The sequence below is a fragment of the Chelon labrosus genome (genome assembly GCF_963514085.1).
Source record: "Chelon labrosus genome assembly, chromosome: 17".
NCBI classification, from domain to species: Eukaryota; Metazoa; Chordata; class Actinopteri; order Mugiliformes; family Mugilidae; genus Chelon; species Chelon labrosus.
The window spans coordinates 22,128,892-22,146,145 of record NC_140350.1 but is presented as its reverse complement, the minus strand read 5'-3'; the positions used below and the strand labels follow the sequence as shown (position 1 = coordinate 22,146,145).

Genomic DNA, 17,254 nt, shown 5'->3' with positions numbered 1-17,254 from the left:
CCATTATACATCCACGATCTGTCTGCAGCTCACAGCCAAACTGTCTCGAGGGCCGAGAGGATTCACTGTTCCATCGTTAAATAAAGAACTGAAGATGATGCGCAGGGTCCTCCAACACAATAATAATAATTTCTTTTGACTTTTGCGTGACATCATATCCGCTAATGCATCATTTAATGTTGCTATACTTAATATATAATGGAAGCCAAATTGCAGAACGAAAATCGATGCTGTTAAAAGCAAATTGGCAACAAAAAGGTTTGACCATAGGCTGTATATTAAAGATGGACAGTGGAACTGCTCCTCAAAAGTGAAGCCAAAGCAAGTAGAGCTCCCCCTGGTGGCTGGCTGCAGTATAGGTCATAAGCTTCGCCCCCTCAATGTTAGCGGATGGGACTTGGGTCAAACTAAAACACTAAAATACACGTCAAATATTTTTTTTCAAGGATGGTTTCAGTGAATTTTAGGTAATTTATATAATGTTATATAAGTACAGTTAATAATCCAACATTTCCTTGTAACTGGTGGAGGTATCCGCCGCCCGTTATAGCGTCAGTTTGACCGATGGAAGGAAGTGGCGACGCATTGTCCATATTTATATACAGTCTATGGATTTGACACAGCGTAATAAATGTATTAGAAAGGTCTAATAACCAGGCTTGATACAGATGCTAGTGTCATTACTTACTAGCGGCATACACCTATAGCTTTAAGACTTTAATATTGCCAGCATCACATTTTCCTGAGGTCCTTGAGGAGAAAGTTTATTGTATTTATATGTACAGTTAATCAGTGTTGACATGGACAGCGTTTCACTAATAATCAGACTAATCAGAATAAAAACGTTGATCAAAAAGTACCAGTTGGATTGAAAGCCTTATGGAAACCTTAATCTGTTCAATAGGAAAATATCAGCTCCTAATAACCGCGTAAACACTTGATCGATCTTTTCACCCCGGATGGAATGAATCCATTCTTTCTGCACATGTTCGCCCCGCATGGGGTGAAGATCAAGTAATGTGACGAGCATCCAGGGAGGCGGCAAAGCAAGAGTTAGTCAAAATGGATGTGGGTAGCAAAAGTTGAAAACACGGGTCTGTCTCTGGTCATCTTCTTTTAATTTATGAATTTACCTTTGTCAATAAAGTTGGGACAGATTTGACACAATCCCACAGTGGGCAGAACTAAAATAGGACTCATGCCTCTCAGCAAGAAGGTTCTGGGTTCTAATCCATCAACCAACTGGGGCCTTTCTATGTGGAGTTTGTATGTTCTCCATTTGTCTGCGTGGGTTCTCTCCAGGTACTCCAGCTTCCTCCCACCGTTAGGTTAATTCTAAATTGTCCGTAGGTGTGAGTGTGAATGGTTGACTGTCTCTCTATGTTAGCCCTGAGATAGACTGGAGACCTGTCCAGGGTGTACCCCGCCTCCCAATTAGTCCCCCGCCCTGTGCGACCCTCCAGAGGACAAGCAGCTACAGAAAATGGACGAATGAATGAGATTTTAGAATTACTGATCAGCCGCCACCAAAAGTATAACATGAAATTATTATTGTTTCTTTTTACGTCCCTCTAAACTGTCAAAATGGAATTATTTCTGTTTGCTTGAAGAAATATTCTCTGCGTAACCCTATCCCAAGAACATATTAATGAAGTTCCATCACAGTGAAGCGTCTGGATTTAAGCGGCTAAGTGAACCAGCAAAATGCCTCAGTGACGATGATTCACAATTACCAAAGGATCAGGCATTAAATAACTCATATTCATCAAGCTCGCATGTATACCTTTAGTGCTATTTACCGTTTCCAGCCCTAAATGACATTAGATTAGATGAGATTGGATTATTTCTCACCAGTCAATTTTAGTTCACTCCCTGAAATGAACGTAGCGCCGGGAAACGTCTTAAACCCCGAGAAGAGGCTGACACCACACAGTTAGCCAAGACTAACAGCTGTAATATAGCAGGTGGCAGTGAGCTGTTTCCTGATCTGTGACAGTACCTCCGTTGTTTTATTGCACTCGTCATTAGCACAGCAGCTCGCTCTGCTGTAAATAACATCCATTCAGCTGGTGTCCATCAGGCACACATTAAAAAAAATAAAAAGGAGCCTTTTCACTCTGCTAATTCCCTCTGACAATAGCAGCCAAATAATTTCTCTGCGGGCTCAGGGTCCACCAAAAGTGATAGTGAAGTAATTTTGGTCGGGGGAAAATGAGCACATTAGACCGTAATGCAATGCTCGGGGAGAAAATGTTATTGGTATCAGCAGCACAAAAGCATGTGGAGATAATGCTTATGAGGATGAGAGAGTGTTAAAGAGAAAGAGAGGGGGATGCTGGATCAACATGGAAGCTGTGGAAATAAAAGAAAGTAGGTGGAAGCGGGGTTTGAGGATTAACCCAAGGTTTGTGGAAGGGAGCGCCGTCGGTCAAAAGAACACACACTCTCTCGACTGCCGATCCCCAGCTGGGACGCAGCTACAACAAACACAACATTATAAAAAAACGTAGTATACACTTTACACACGAGTCGACTTTTTTTCTTACCTGAATCGGGGCGTATGAAGTAGAGCAATGAGTTGATTTAGATCAGGATGTAATAAAAAAGAAATAATAAAAAAGAAACCCTCAGTGGAGCTGATGTAGAATAAACTACTACTACTTTTTTTCAGCAAAGCCGTTTTATGCTAACGGTGTCTTATTACCAATTAACTTCACCTCCTGCAAAAAGCCAAAGTAGTTTTGAACCTGACAGCACCGATCAGTCATAACATTATGACCACTTAGTGCTAGTATTGTGCAGGTCTTCCTTGTGCTTCCAAAACAGTTGTGACTCCTCAGAGGATGGACATGGGCCTTCTGAGGGTGTCCTGTGGCGTCTGGCAACAGGATGTTGATCGTGGGGGGCCTTTGAGGGGAGGGGACCTCTGTAGATACTTGATCAGTCTGGGATCTAGTGAATTTGGAGGCCAGGTCAACACCTTGTGCTGTTCTTCATGTTTTTTTGAGTTGTTCTTAAGGCTGCATCCTGCTGGGGATGGCTGCTGCCATCAAGGAGTGTCATTGCTATGGGGTGGGGGTGCCTGGTCTGGTCTAGGTGGGTGCTACATGTCTAAGTAACACCCACACCAATGAATGCCAGGTCCAAAAGTTTCCCAGCAGAACACTGAACTGTCACAAGATGGTCAATGTCATTCACCTCTCCTGTCAGCGGTTTTAATGTTGTGGCTGATCGGTGCATCCATTTATACCGTTATATTGTTTTACACATTTAATGTCCCTTTCTTAATTTAAATCATTCTGAATTCATCGTTTGTGCCTGAAAGCGCTCAAACTTAAAGATGTTGAGCTTAAAATGTGCCTTTTAAAATCCATCACGTAAAAATGGCATAAATGAAGAAACACGCAGAGAGAGAGAGAGAGAAAAGTAATACTGAGGACTTTAAACTAGTACTTAGAGTAACTGTCACAAGGACACTGAAGGCTTATCAAAGGCCCTTTTCCTCCATTGTGCTAATGTCAGCCTTGATTTAGCCTCAGGACTGTGTGTTCTCTGAATGGAGTCCAACTGCACTGGCCACATGGACAGTGCAGTTGGAAAAAGGAACGGATTAAGAGTGTCCTAAACTTGCAGTAAATCAGAGCCCTTATTTAAAATCCAATGTGCATACCTTGGGTTATGCCAACAGAGTGTTTAGTATGCTACAGGTGTTAGCAGTGAGAGCTAACAGCTCACCAGGGCTGTAAATCATTCATCAGACCACACATAAATTATTCTGGCAAATTTTGCTGAAAAGTAGATGAGATTCTTGAAATGCTGGATGAGCAGATGGGGAGCTAGATTAAAAAAAAGGTGAGCTATTAAAAATAATAATAATAAAGTATAAGCGGAGAAGCGTACCATAGACATAGAGGATGTAGTCGTCGTACGACTCCCCCACTGCGTTGGACGCCACGCAGCGGTAGGTGCCGTTGTAGGACTTGTTGAGGTTTTCGATGTAGAGGTCGCTGCCGGTTATGACGGCGTGGGACGGCACGTCGTCGTCCACCTTCATCCAGTTCACCCGCTGTGGCCTGAAATGAGAGCGCAATTAGATCATGAGAGTGAGAAAAGGAGGCGGATACATATGATCCTCTTCGGCGCCTACACGTTTAAGTGCAAAATGAAATGAACACCTTGCGGATAATTTCTTTCTATTTTGAGAAAGACACCCCAGTTAAAAGCCAATTAAAGGACCTGATAATGGATATCACCACATTCTCTATGTTTCTGGGGTATATGGCTGTTCATTCATTCATTCTTCTTCTGTAACCGCTGGACAGGTCTCCAGTCTATCTCAGGGCTAACACAGAGAGACAGACAACCATTCACACTCACACCTACGGCCAATTTAGAATCACCAATGAACCTAACCAGCATGTCTTTGGACGGTGTGAGGAAGCTGGAGTACCTGGAGAGAACCCACACAGACACAGGGAGAACATGCAAACTACACACAGAAAGGAACCAGTCAGCCGATGGATTACAACCCAGAACCTTCTTGCCGTGAGGCATCAGTGCTAACCACCACACCTGCCGTACCGTCCGCCATACGGATGTTCTTAGCACATATTATGGCAATTATCACATAACACTGGACTATGCCTTGTGTGAGAGCCATTATTTAAAACAGTAACAGTTGAGCTTTTTTTTGTTTCACCGTGTCCAAAAAAGTGAGAAAATATCACGTTCCCCAGTTAATTAAAAAAGCACAAAGCTGCAATTATACCATGCATTAGCTGTGTTTCTTTCCATTTTATTTTTTATTTTTATTTTTTTTTTGTCTAAAAATAATATTGCATGCTTGGTTATGGTCCATCCAAATGTATGCTCCCTAGAAAATTGAAGCCTTTTTTTCCAGTTAGCCTCACTGATTAGTGGTTTTCTTAAAGCTACACAGCTGTTCAGTCCCAATCCCTTGAGTTCCCTTCACATTGTACGTGTGGAAATGTTCTTACTTTCACTATTAAACATAGCCCTGAGTTATACTGTTGTTTTTCTTTTTCACCAAACCTTTAAATGATCACCGATCACCCTCAATCAGGATTTTTTTCCCACCACATTTCTTCCTGGAAGATGATGGTTCTCCACTATCCTTCCAGTTTTTAATAATGCGTTGGACAGTTCTTAACCCAGTTTTAGTAGTTTCTACAATCTCCTTAGATGTTTTCTCTGTTTGATGCATGCCAATGATTTGACCCTTCTCAAACAGACTAACATCTTTTCCACGACCACAGGATGTGTCTTTAGACATGGTTGTTGAAGAAATGAGAAGCTACTCATTGCATCAGTTGGGGTTAAATAACTTGTTGTCAGCTGAAAGATAATCACCCATGCAGTAGTTATCCAATAGGAGGCTCCTACCTATTTGTTTAGTTAAATCCAGGTGGACACTTTTTTTTTTTGGCCAGGCAGTGTATTTATCAGGAACCTATACCTAATTGTTATCTTGTGATGAATTAGCAATGGCCCCAAAGAAACAATCATGCAATTAACAAAATGTACAGAAATGAATATGTGGGAAAACACGAAATTATTCTGCAAATATCAAGACAATCAACTTCATAAGTATCCAACAAGACAAGATGAAATGAAGGCAAATTGGCTTGTAGGCTTCCTTGAAGATGTTTCACCACTCATCCAAGTAGAGTGGTGGGGAGTTTAAATGGGAGCATCTGGAACAGACTTGGGCAGGGGAGTCCAACACATTTTAGGTTGGAGGCCACATACAGCCAATGTATCATAACATATTACAATAATAACCTATCAATAACGACTCCAGACTTTTTTTTCCATTTGTTTTAGTGCAAAGAAGAACAAGTAAATTAGGAGAATGTTCATCCTTTAAAAAAATGAAATTTATCGAAAAATAAGTGCCATTTCGGCACATTGCTGTCTGCTGTTTAGTCCTGGGTCTCAGTGTTGTGTTCTGTCCACTTCTCTTTCTAAAACAGTGGAGAAATTAGGTATAGCAGTTATTTTCATTGAAAGATTGGAGACTTCTATGTAAATCTTCTTTGCAAATTCATGCTGTAGGCCAGATTAGACCCTCTGGCGGTCCGCTTTTGGCCTGCGGGCCGTATGTTTGACACCTGTGGACTAGGGTCTGTTAATGATCTGGATCTAGAATGACCTGGAGGAGAACCAGTTTGGAGTCACAAACTAATTCCAGCCTCAGTGTATCAAGAGAGAAAATGTAAAGGGCCAACGAAAAATGAGCTTTAAACACAGCTGCGAATTTTATTTTTATTTTGGCATTTTGAGCGGCGGCTGGGGGGAAAAAGGGAAAGAAATAACTAAATGGCTCAAACTGTGCTCCGTGTGGAGGCGTTGAATACCTCCGCACATCAATACCCCGATCTTTGGACGACTGTTGCTCGGCCTTTGGAAAAAATCTTTTAAGGCCCTGCCGCGTCTCTCTCTTAGAGCCGGCGTCGTCGCAGACTGCTGCCGCTGTGATGTCGACGGCTCCGTGAGAGACCAGTCACCTGTGTTTGTTCCTTTCTCTGTTTCTACAAATGACAGCTTGCTGGCGGCGGAGTCGAGACATCGTGAGAGCCGGGATTTCCAGCTCAGCCTCCAAAAAAAGAAGCACCAGACTTCCCATTATCCTCGTCCTCGTGTCACGTTGGCTTGTTTGTGAGAGTGTGGGAGTTTCTCAAGTCAAATCACCAGGAAGAAGAGTTTCCACTCAGTCAGTACTATACACAGATCAGGCATAACATTATGACCACCCTCCTAATATCCTGTAGGTTTCCCTTGTGAATAAATTTGGAGGCCGGGTCAACACCTTGTGCTGTTCTTCATGTTTTTTTGAGTTGTTCCTGAAGCGTTTTTGTGCGTACATCCTGCTGGGGATGGCTGCTGCCATCAAGGAGTGTCATTGCTATGGGGTGGGGGTGCCTGGTCTGGTCTAGGTGGGTGCTACATGTCTAAGTAACATCCACACCAATGAATGCCAGGTCCAAAAGTTTCCCAGCAGAACACTGAATAGTGACAAGATGGTCAATGTAATTTACTTCTCCTGTCAGAGGTTTTAATGTTGTGGCTGATCGGTGTATAACAGCACATCTAATGTCTTGTCATTTCTTGAATCGGGTCCTCCGTCACACATACATTGAGGAGTCAACTTTCGGGGTTAAATATTATTTGTGCAGGGCTACAGCTGCAAGATTATTTCCAGTATGGATAAACCCTCTTATAATTGAGACTATTTATTTGTGGCTTGCAGCACAATAACTTTATTCCACTTCTGTGCATTACACGACAAAGTACGGCAGTATTATGAGTGTAAACGTTAAAAAAAGAAAAGAAAAGAAAAGAAAAAATGCTAATTGAGAACGCTGGAACTTAACAAATCCAGAAATATGGAAATGACACTCTGCCCTTTGTGTACAGTGGAAAGCAACAATAACTGTGCGGCAGCTTTGTCTTCAAATTGCATGCTTTCCACGCTTGTATGCTTATGTGAGTGACTGTGTAGGTGGGTGCCTACCAAGCGTCGCTCTTTGTTCTCCTCTCTACCTTGAATGAGGTTTATAGCAGGGTGACAGATTCCATTTTTATGACAATGAGCTAAAAGTGCCCAGAGTCACAGAGGGTGAAGAGAAAAGAAAAAGAAAAAAAAAACCCACACATACGCCTCTATTTTGCAGCTTCAACTTCCAATGGCCACTGCCAGCTACTGTTATTTCCCCTGAGCGCGCGCTGATGCTCCCTCTCGTTGCATTTTGTTGTGGTGTTTTTAACTTGTTTCCCTCCATTTGAAAACATTTGGTGCGCAGGGAGCAAGCAAATGGGAATGGGGGAGAAAGAATAAGAAGAAGAAAAAAAACAAAAAGATTTGGCGAAAAATCCGGGGGAAAGAAAATATGAAATAGCAGCCGAAGCTCAACAGCAACAACAAAACAAACAAACGGCGAGTGCGTTTAGCGGCTGCGGCGGATGGCTTGAAAGAGAGAGCGCCGTGTCTATTGCAAGTGCTCTCCGGATGAAGTGAAATGTAAATAAAGAGCAAATATATAAAGATATAAAGACTTTTCCTGAGATAGAGTGGGAGACGTAACCGGGAGAAAAACTGTTTCGATAGGCGGACGGCGTGAGAGGGGAGAAGTGAAAGCAGAGGAGGGAGATGGACGGAGATAGAGGTAAGATGGGGTTGCAAGGAGAGAGGAAGGGCAGGCGTCTAGAATACAAATGGCTGCCTGCAGCCGGGGCCCCCTGTGCTATCTGCTGGTAATGACTGCACAACTCTCAGCAGCTCTAATGAAAATGACTTCCAATTCCCGGCTCACTGTATTGATTGTGTTTTCATCTTTATAAAATGAATACGGGTAGTGAGCTTGTCTCTATGCCAAGTATGAAAACTGTGGGTGGGTTGGGAGGGAGGTGGGGGGCATGAGTACACGGTGTTTTGATCTGTGTCTACGTGTGTGTGTTTGTGTGTTCTTGCCCTGCCGCCCTTCAGAGAATCACAGTGAGCTGTAGACCTTCAGAAAAACAATACACAGTTTGGGATCGGTTCAAAAGTCGGTTCAAGAGTAGACTTTTGGATTAGCTTTGAGTTTGGGGGCGGGTTTAAGTCTGTCAAACGCTCGAGTTGACGGAACCTGCCCGTCCAAAGCACCTGCAAAATTCAATTACAGAATATCCCTCCGCCGTTAATGAAATAGGAGCAGAGCAATGTACTGTAGGTAATATACGTAAATATGAAGGTGTCTGTTTGCATGGTAGGGGCACATGATGATTACTGCAAATGAATGAATGAATGAATGAATCTATTTTTACCAATCCCCTTAACAGACAAGACTTTTCAACGACGGCACCTGAAGTCAACCTGAGTTGACGAGTTTTGAGGCAAGAGAATAAAAAGTCTGTTGACATTTTTTAACATCCCACTGCAGCATAAACCACTTTTCTGCCCTTTGTGGGTGTGATTAGGCACTCAGGTTCCATTTGTCCCTACAATGAACACTCTATCTGTTTATGTCTTTCATAACAAAGCGTGCCCGCGTCAGTCGGCAGGGACAAGAAAGGTTCAGTGGATTTTCTGATAGTATTTTTTCTTTTAAATAAAACTGGGCTGCCTTTAAAATTCATTGTTAATGTTGTCAATCCAAGCTTTGTCTGACATCTTCCTGAGCCAAAAAGCAAACTACAAACTTTTCAAAGTCACATTTTAAACCTACAGATCAGCATCTGCTCACTACCAAAAAAACCCCCACAGATTTTCAATGGCGTAGGATTTTTCCACTTTTCTGCGTGAAAATAAAATAAACACCTCCATGTTGATCGCATTACCGACTGCAGTTCTGTAATTCCTGCTTCTTGTGATTGCTCTGTTCTGTTCAAATTTGAAATGCCTTGTCAACAAACTAACAGGATTGATACCAACAGCACCAGCCATATTGATTGATGTTTGGATAGTTCAGCGGGTCTCCTGCCGGAGGCTCTAGGTGCTTTACTCAACCCTGCTCCCCCCTAATGGCTTCATTTGCACTCCATTACATATCCTATCACAAAGACCCGTCATCTAAACAAACCAACACCTGGGCTTACAGATGATACATGGGAAATAATCGTCTAATGAGTGACAAGCAAGGGCTTTCAGATGATGGGGCCAAATGTTGCACGGGATTGATTGGCACCGGTAAGAGCCACTAATGCAAACCTGGGTTCCAAAGCTGCTTCTCTAACCACTACACCACAGCTCTCCAAACCAACAATGGCCCGTACGGAGATTGAACCCACTACCTTGGCACCGCGCTCTAACCAACTCAGCTAACTGGCCAAACAGTCATTCAATTTTTATGACAAAATTGGCTTAATCAGTGCACATCCCATGCCTCCAGTCCATCAGTATACTCTCTTGATTTCATAAAGTTTCCTTTTATAGCTTCAGAACATAAATTAAAGAAACAAAACAAAGAAAGCCAGCCCGTTTGACCCTCTTCCCGTTGTAATCTACCTGCTAGACATTGAGAATCCACTCCTCTCACTGTAATTAATGCTCCCTGTCTGCACTGATCTCCGCCTTTAAAGTAGCAGTAATTGAATACCTGCTCAAAATATCCCACACTAATTTTGATGTATTTCATAATTACAGGTCAATTTTCAAACTTCCCCTTCGGAAGTCCTGGAAAAGAAAAGAAAAGAAAATAGCAGCTATTCAATTAAGTGATTACAGGCATTTAAAATTGTCAGGCCCCGGGTTGCGTCACAGCTTTCCTCTGTAAGACTGCATTTATGCAAAGGCAAACACCTCATTCAACAGCTGAACCCCATTGTATAATGAAAAGAGATCTCAGTTCCCTGTAAGGAGATTGGTTTTAGAGCCAATGGTCAGTATAGGCTCTTATTTCTACTCTCCAATGTTATTTACTGTAGCTGCTTTGGCTTCTTCTTCCACATAGTTTTGAAATTGACTCAGCACAGGTCGACTCCAAACTGCATCTTTGGATGGTAGCGGTCACTTTTTAAGACTATGGCTATAAGCTTTGTGATGGAGGCTCTAGTATGTTTAATATCTCAAGCCATAAATAATAAATGGTTTCATGAAACACAACTAGAGAAATGCTTTCTAATTGACTTATAAAACAAATAAAGTTGTAACCAGAAGAGGGCCCAGGAGAGAGCCCTGGGGGACTCCAGAGACCATTAGAGGTTCCTGGATGCAACAAATGCGACACTACTTAACCTTTTGGCAATAAAACTAGACAATTTATTAGTCTGTTTTTGTGATCCTGTAGAACAAGAACCAAAACATTAATTAAAAATCAGTCCGTGCCTAATACCATACCGAAGAAAGGTCATACCAGAAGCAGACAAAGTCACCAGCATATATATAATTGTTACAGTTATAGCATACTCACTGATAGCCTTGTATTTTCAGTTTTCTGTCTGCTTTTCAGTTCAGTTTCAGGAGTTTAATTTAGTTTCAGTAGGTCACTGTATCCATTTTTCTCTTTGTAACCCGGCTTTTTGTGTTCACATTTACTGTAAGCTTATGTGCTAGCCTTCTGTGGGCAGAACAATGAGCTGTAAACGGACAATAAATGTTGATATTTTTTGGTCTCGTATTGGTGTTGGTATTGGTACAGTCCCTCTGCTGAGAAAGTTCAATGTTCATTCCTTCCCAATAGCAAACAGGCTATTGTACAATAGGTTTGTCCACATACCACCACAAAAAGACGAAGGAATGCAGTCAAGGTATGTGGATGAGCACATCCTCTGACTGTGCAAGCAAGAAGGATAGCTTTCCATCCCTATGGCCATTTTTCACTGGTTAAAGTGTGTGTGTGTGTGTGTGTGTGTGTGTGTGTGTGTGTGTGTGTGTGTGTGTGTGTGGGTGGGTGGGTGTGCTTGCATGTGTGTGACATACTGGGGTTTGCCTTTGGCTTGACACGTCAGTTCCAGGTTCTCTCCTTCCCTGGTCAAACCCTGAGGAAATTCTACCACAATCTTTACCTCCGGTTTGTCTGTAAGGAACAGAGAAAGACAGAGAGGACAAATTAAATCACAAGACACAATCTATATTCACTTATTACGTTCTACATCTTCTGCAATAAAGTTGTTAGCAGCACAGAAAAAACATGAAGGTTCAGCTGCTTGAAATGGATCTGTAGCAACAGACTTCTTAGTTAAAACAGTGAACTGCATGAGTTCAAATGTTCATTCTAGTAATAAGTCAAACTATAAATTGTGTCCACATGCAACAGAATGTTGTTAGTGGGGGGGGCTTTTGAGGGGAGGGGCCTCTTTGGATCATCCCACAGATACTTGATCAGTTTGGGATCTAGTGAATTTGGAGGCCAGGTCAACACCTTGTGCTGTTCTTCATGTTTTATTGTGTATGTGTCTGCCATCAAGGAGTGTCATTGCTATGGGGTGGGGGCGTCTGGTCTGGTCTAGGTGGGTGCTACATGTCTAAGTAACATCCTTATGAATGTATGCCAGGTTCAAAAGTTTCCCAGCAGAACATTGTGTAGTCACAAGATGGTTAATGTTATTTACTTCGCCTATCAGTGGTTTTAATGTTATGCCTGATTGGTGTATATGTATGTGATGATCTGGCCTGATGCCCACCTTGCAGGTGCGTGCCCCATTGGCTTATATGTATATATGCATGTACATGATTGGTTGTTTCCATTTACAATGCAGTTTTTCTTTATTTCATATATTATATAAAATGTCCTTTGCAGTGTGTTTCCTGATGAAGGCCATGAACCAAAACACGTAAGTCTAATAAAGTTGTTCCATTTGCTACAAGTGCTGCTGGAGTCTTGACCTTCCCACATGCAGCAAAACCGTGATTCATGTTCAGTTTAGTGAATGAATTTACATCATCGAAACTTCTAAAGCACACAGTAAGAACAGTCTGTTGAATGAGTTCATGTTCCATCAAAGGTGACATAAAGGAGCACTCCTGTTCAAGCAGAACAGTGGAGCTGTGTGAATCATTAGCTGATTAGCCAATGTGCTAAGCCGCCTCCTCACGCTGCCACTCGGCCGATATGAACTGCCAGACGATCTCACGCTGGGATCAAGATAATGGGGACGATGAAGATCACAGGTATGGGTAAGAGCTTGGCCACTCCAGGCTTAAAACGAGCACTAAAAAAAATCTAAAAATTAGAACGTGTTAAAATCCCGGCCCGCACAATTGTGCATAAGTTGCAGCCTTTTGATGCTCAACCTGCTGATACTAGAATAAAGTGCACTGCGATAGTCCGCGGGAGATAACGGCATGGATGACCTGTGAGATCTGCAAATGAAAGAAACGGCCTGATCTCTGTTAAATGCCTCAGCTGGACGAAGTATTAGTGCACACCGGGACCATCTAAAGAAAATGCCGTGTCATAACTTTCAACTAGGTATTGCGCCTCTCTTTTTCTTACAATATTATTAGATAAGAAAGCCGATCCGGATGAGTGTTTATTAATTCTGCTCGTGCTGGGGCCAGAAGGTAGAATTATAATCCTTGGAGTCATTCAACAGCAGAACTTTTTTTTTGACATCCAATTTATAATTTTACTGAAGCAGAAAATAAAAAGAATACATTCCAGGTAGCAGGCAATATGAGGACATCCAGGTGCGCATCATTCACGCAACATTTAAAATCAATTTTACTTTATGTCTGTGATCCTAACTTGGGTGAACTTAGTGAATAAATGGGGGCCCAAAATATGCTCCTTGAGGAACCCCACAAAAGGGGAGAAAGCTGAGAGGAGAAAGCATCTCTAAGCATAACAGAGAATGACTTGTTGACATTTTGTGTTTGCTCCTCCAGTTGGGGGGTCAAACAGTGGCATGTTTGGAACTGGAAATGAAAATGCCAGCAGAAAGAGAGAGAAAGAGAGCGAAAGCGAGAAAGGGCAGTTTGTGACGGTTAAAATATCTGGACCAAACATCTGAAATCGCTGCTGCTTTTAAAAAACCAACAACAGGGAAGGCAGCGTGAAGGGCAGTTCCCAACAGGTTTAAAGATTAAAAACCCACTATGAATGCAGCAACAAACATCCGTGACCTGCCTCGGCTCAGTGTCAAACGAGGTCAACTTAAGTTCATGTTGCTGAATCGCAACTTTATCATTTGTAGTCGCATGTGTCACGAATCTAAATGTAGTCCGAGTGGATTTGACATGACATCAAGGAAGCTGTAAATACCTAGGGTAGTATTATTGACGGAATTAAAAATAGACGATAACAAATGACACGTTGGTAGGACCACTCGTAGCTTTGGCCGGGAGATGCTCAAAGACATTACCTGATAAAGCTGCAGCGAGAAAAACAGGAAATGCTGCTCAAGAGCCGAGGCAGTTGGAAAGAAAACGCAATAATGTTGTTTTGACAAATCAGTGGGGTGCTTTGCCAGTCTCTGCTGGGCTTTTCTTTCTAACCATGGGATCTCTATTGTTCCCGCGCTACTGACTGTTGCTGGCGTTATCAAAGCTTTTTTTTCCCCCCATCTCGGTATGTGAGATGATCCTTTATTCTGGACAAAAATCTTATGTTTTATTCAATCTATCATCCGGGTTAGGGATTGAATTTGGTCTTTCCATGGACAAAACAAACACAAGCAAAGTTCTGCTCTGACTTATGAGTTTTACCCATTATTCATTCTTAAAAATAGCGGGTAGGTACTGATTGATGGCTGCACTGGAAAAAAAAAGTAAAGAATGGAGAAAGGTCAAGGGAAACGTTTCGTCCCTTGTTTGCCTTTTTATCGTAAATGTGAACAAAGTTTGTGTTTATTTTTTACGGTAATCTGTAACTAGTTTTGCAAAGTTACATGTATCATTAAATTATGTCATATTAGCTTTTTTCTCAACGTACGAGTAACATAAATACTGAATTATAGAAATATGAAAATCAGGAAGTGGAAAAGGAGACGTATCGAAACCTTTTACAACATTACATGTGTAGCAGCACTCAATTTACTTGAAATTCCGATTCGCGACCCTCGAGCATAGACTTTTGAAATGAATGTGACGATCAGGAGATGAACTGCAGATAATTCTTTTGATTGCTGTAGCTGTGATGTCAAATCGGTCCATTTTACAATAATCTGTTGCTATTCCACAAATGTTATTTCGCAGAAGCATCCCTGCATTAGATGCTATCGAGTCGAGTCGTCTCACACGAGCTTTATTGCCGAGTTGTGTAATTATCGTTTGCCAATTGTGATGTAAATTATTCTCGTTCCTGTCCCGGTTTTATGGCCTAAACGGCAGTATTTGGTGCTTGCATTTTTAATCAGCCTGTAGAGAAAGAGAGACAGAGGGTCTCGAGCTTTGAGTTATGATTTCAAAGCCGGCGGTAAAGTCCCGCACTGCTGTCCGACCTTCTCGGCAATAAACAACACGTGTCTGGCCATCCATCTGTCTAAATCACACCCTGTCAGTGGCTGGCTTTCAGATCCGGTGATGGACAGCCGATGGGCAGAAAGCCAGGTCTTCTTGCTCAGTGGGCACGCATGGATTTCGACAGCAACCATTTGGTTTTACCTTCACTAAAGGCACTACATGGCATCCTGCAACTTCTTCTTTGCTCGCGCCGACATCTGACCTTGTCATCTCGGAGCAATAAACATGAAGGACGCCATGCATCTGTAGGTTGTTTTGATAGCCGCGAGTAGTTACGTCAGGAACCCTCTTGTCTCCGCTTGATGGAAAAACGCACTACGCTGCCAGATCCGGGTCCAGCCACTCGAATGGAAATGAAATAGCGTCTCTACAGTATGCAAGAGGGCCGTTATCATTATGCTAACTGAATTATTTGCTTTATTGTGTGCCTCACCTCATAAGCACTCAAGACGGCGCAATCCATCTCTCGGCAGCCGGCTGACCTTAAGGGAAAAACATCCAGGCATCGGAGCAAACAGCTTGCTCTGCTTATACACATAAACATTAGGTTTATTTAATTACGCCGTCCCCTGACATTGGGCTTTTGCAGCCGCTCCTTGCTACACAATGCATTCAATTCCACTCGCAAATTGCCCGCACGGTGGAGCGGTTGAAATGGAATGGAAATCGCCTCACGTATCGAATCAGTGAACAAGATTGCATGTCATAATAGAAACGGCAGAAGTAGGGCTTTATTCTGTTGTTGTTGTTTTTTTTCGAATTTCTTTGAAACGTGTAACGGAGGAGCAACAATTCTTGGATATGTCCATGAGAAGGATCGTTTGAGAGTACATACGCATGCATCGCATCAAGGTTAATCCACCCATCACGCATAATCACTTATCTTGTGTAGAGCTGAGGGGAGCGAGAGCGTATCCCAGCTGGCCTCAGGGTGGTAGGGTACGCTCTGGACAGGTCACCAGTCCATCACAGGGCTGACGCAAAAAGACAAAACCACTCGTACTCGCGTGCTACGCCTACGGCCGATTTAGAATCACCAGTTATTTTAACATGCATTTGTTTGGATTGTTTAGGGGTGAAAAAACCCTTTGCAAGCCCAGAACCTTCTTGCTGTGCTGCCTGTAATGTAGTAAAGTAGTTAGTTGTGTTGTTAAATTATGTCAAATTAGCCTTTTCCCAACATAAGAGTAAAATGGATACTGAATTATAGCAGTACGGTTTAATTTAGATGGAAAACTGGGACTCTCAAGTTACTTGAAATTTCTATTTGTGAGCATTAAGCTTAGACTTTTGAACTGAATGTGCAGAAGTAGAAGATGAACTCCAGGGGCCTCATGTGCAAAGACTTGTGTGGATTTCCTACTAAAACGTGGCGCACGCTCAGATCCAGAAGAACATTTCCTTTGTACATCCCAATTGAGCACACATGTTGTACCTGACCCCTCCCTGTCCACGAAAATGGAAACATAAGAATGAGTAAGACTCGAAAAAAGAAGTTCACAGAAAGCGAACTGGAGACGCTACTCACTGGAGTGGAGGTGTGCAAAAAATGTCCTCTTTGGCAGCTGTCCTCCACGGTTAATTGCATTTGCGCATCACATATGATCTGTACATTGATCGAATGAAAATGTTTCATCGTGTGATAGCGCTTTTATAGCAGTGTGTGTGCAGTCGATAGCTCTGATTGCATTTCGGAAAACCGGCTCTCGCTGCAAATTGCGCTTTAATGTTGACCTGTTCAGATGCACTGCATGGGAAATTGATATACCTGGCTGACATGCGGATAATTCCGTCCCACAGGGCCGGCATGGCTCTGCTCAGGGTCGGACTAATTGTTTTCACATTTATGACAGTTTCCCAGCATCACCTCTAAGTGTCGCCAAAGGATCAAATGCTGTAGAAAGATTGGCGTGAGGCACGTACAAATTCGCGGTCACTTTTGATACATCTGAATTTTTCCGCGAATGAGTACGTACACAACGTTTTTGTGCGTACGCACCCTTTGTACATGAGGCCCCAGGTGACTATAATGGCTTACTCAAGACAATTAGATTTATTTTGTCCTGATTGCTGTAGATGTGATGTGAAATTTGCTCGTGTTTAAAATGTTTGCAGCTATTTTCCTCAAGCTGCACAGCACTGAGCTCTTGAGGCAACCTGTATTTTAAATTTGCACAGAAAATGACTATGATTCATCTAACATTTCCCCTCCGCTCCATTAATTTGGAATCGTGTTGCCTTTGTTTTCTGGTACAAATGCACAGACTCGTGACACATTTAAAAATTGAATGTTTTTTTTTCCCCCCATATATAATGAATTAATACCAGTTAAATGCCTGGTATCACAGTGAA

The 17,254-nt window shown here is 42.4% G+C and overlaps 1 protein-coding gene across 3 annotated transcripts in view; it reads right to left on the bottom strand.

Moving 5' to 3' along the window:
* cadm1a (cell adhesion molecule 1a) overlaps positions 1-17,254 on the bottom strand; it is a 390,389-nt gene that overhangs the window by 48,802 nt on the left and 324,333 nt on the right. For all 3 annotated transcript variants that reach the window (XM_084565221.1, XM_084565223.1, XM_084565222.1), the window contains 2 exons: positions 11,420-11,516; positions 3,901-4,073 (listed from right to left, as the gene is read on the bottom strand). In XM_084565221.1, coding sequence (XP_084421347.1) covers positions 3,901-4,073; positions 11,420-11,516 — 270 coding nt within the window. The remainder of the gene's footprint in view (positions 1-3,900; positions 4,074-11,419; positions 11,517-17,254) is intronic.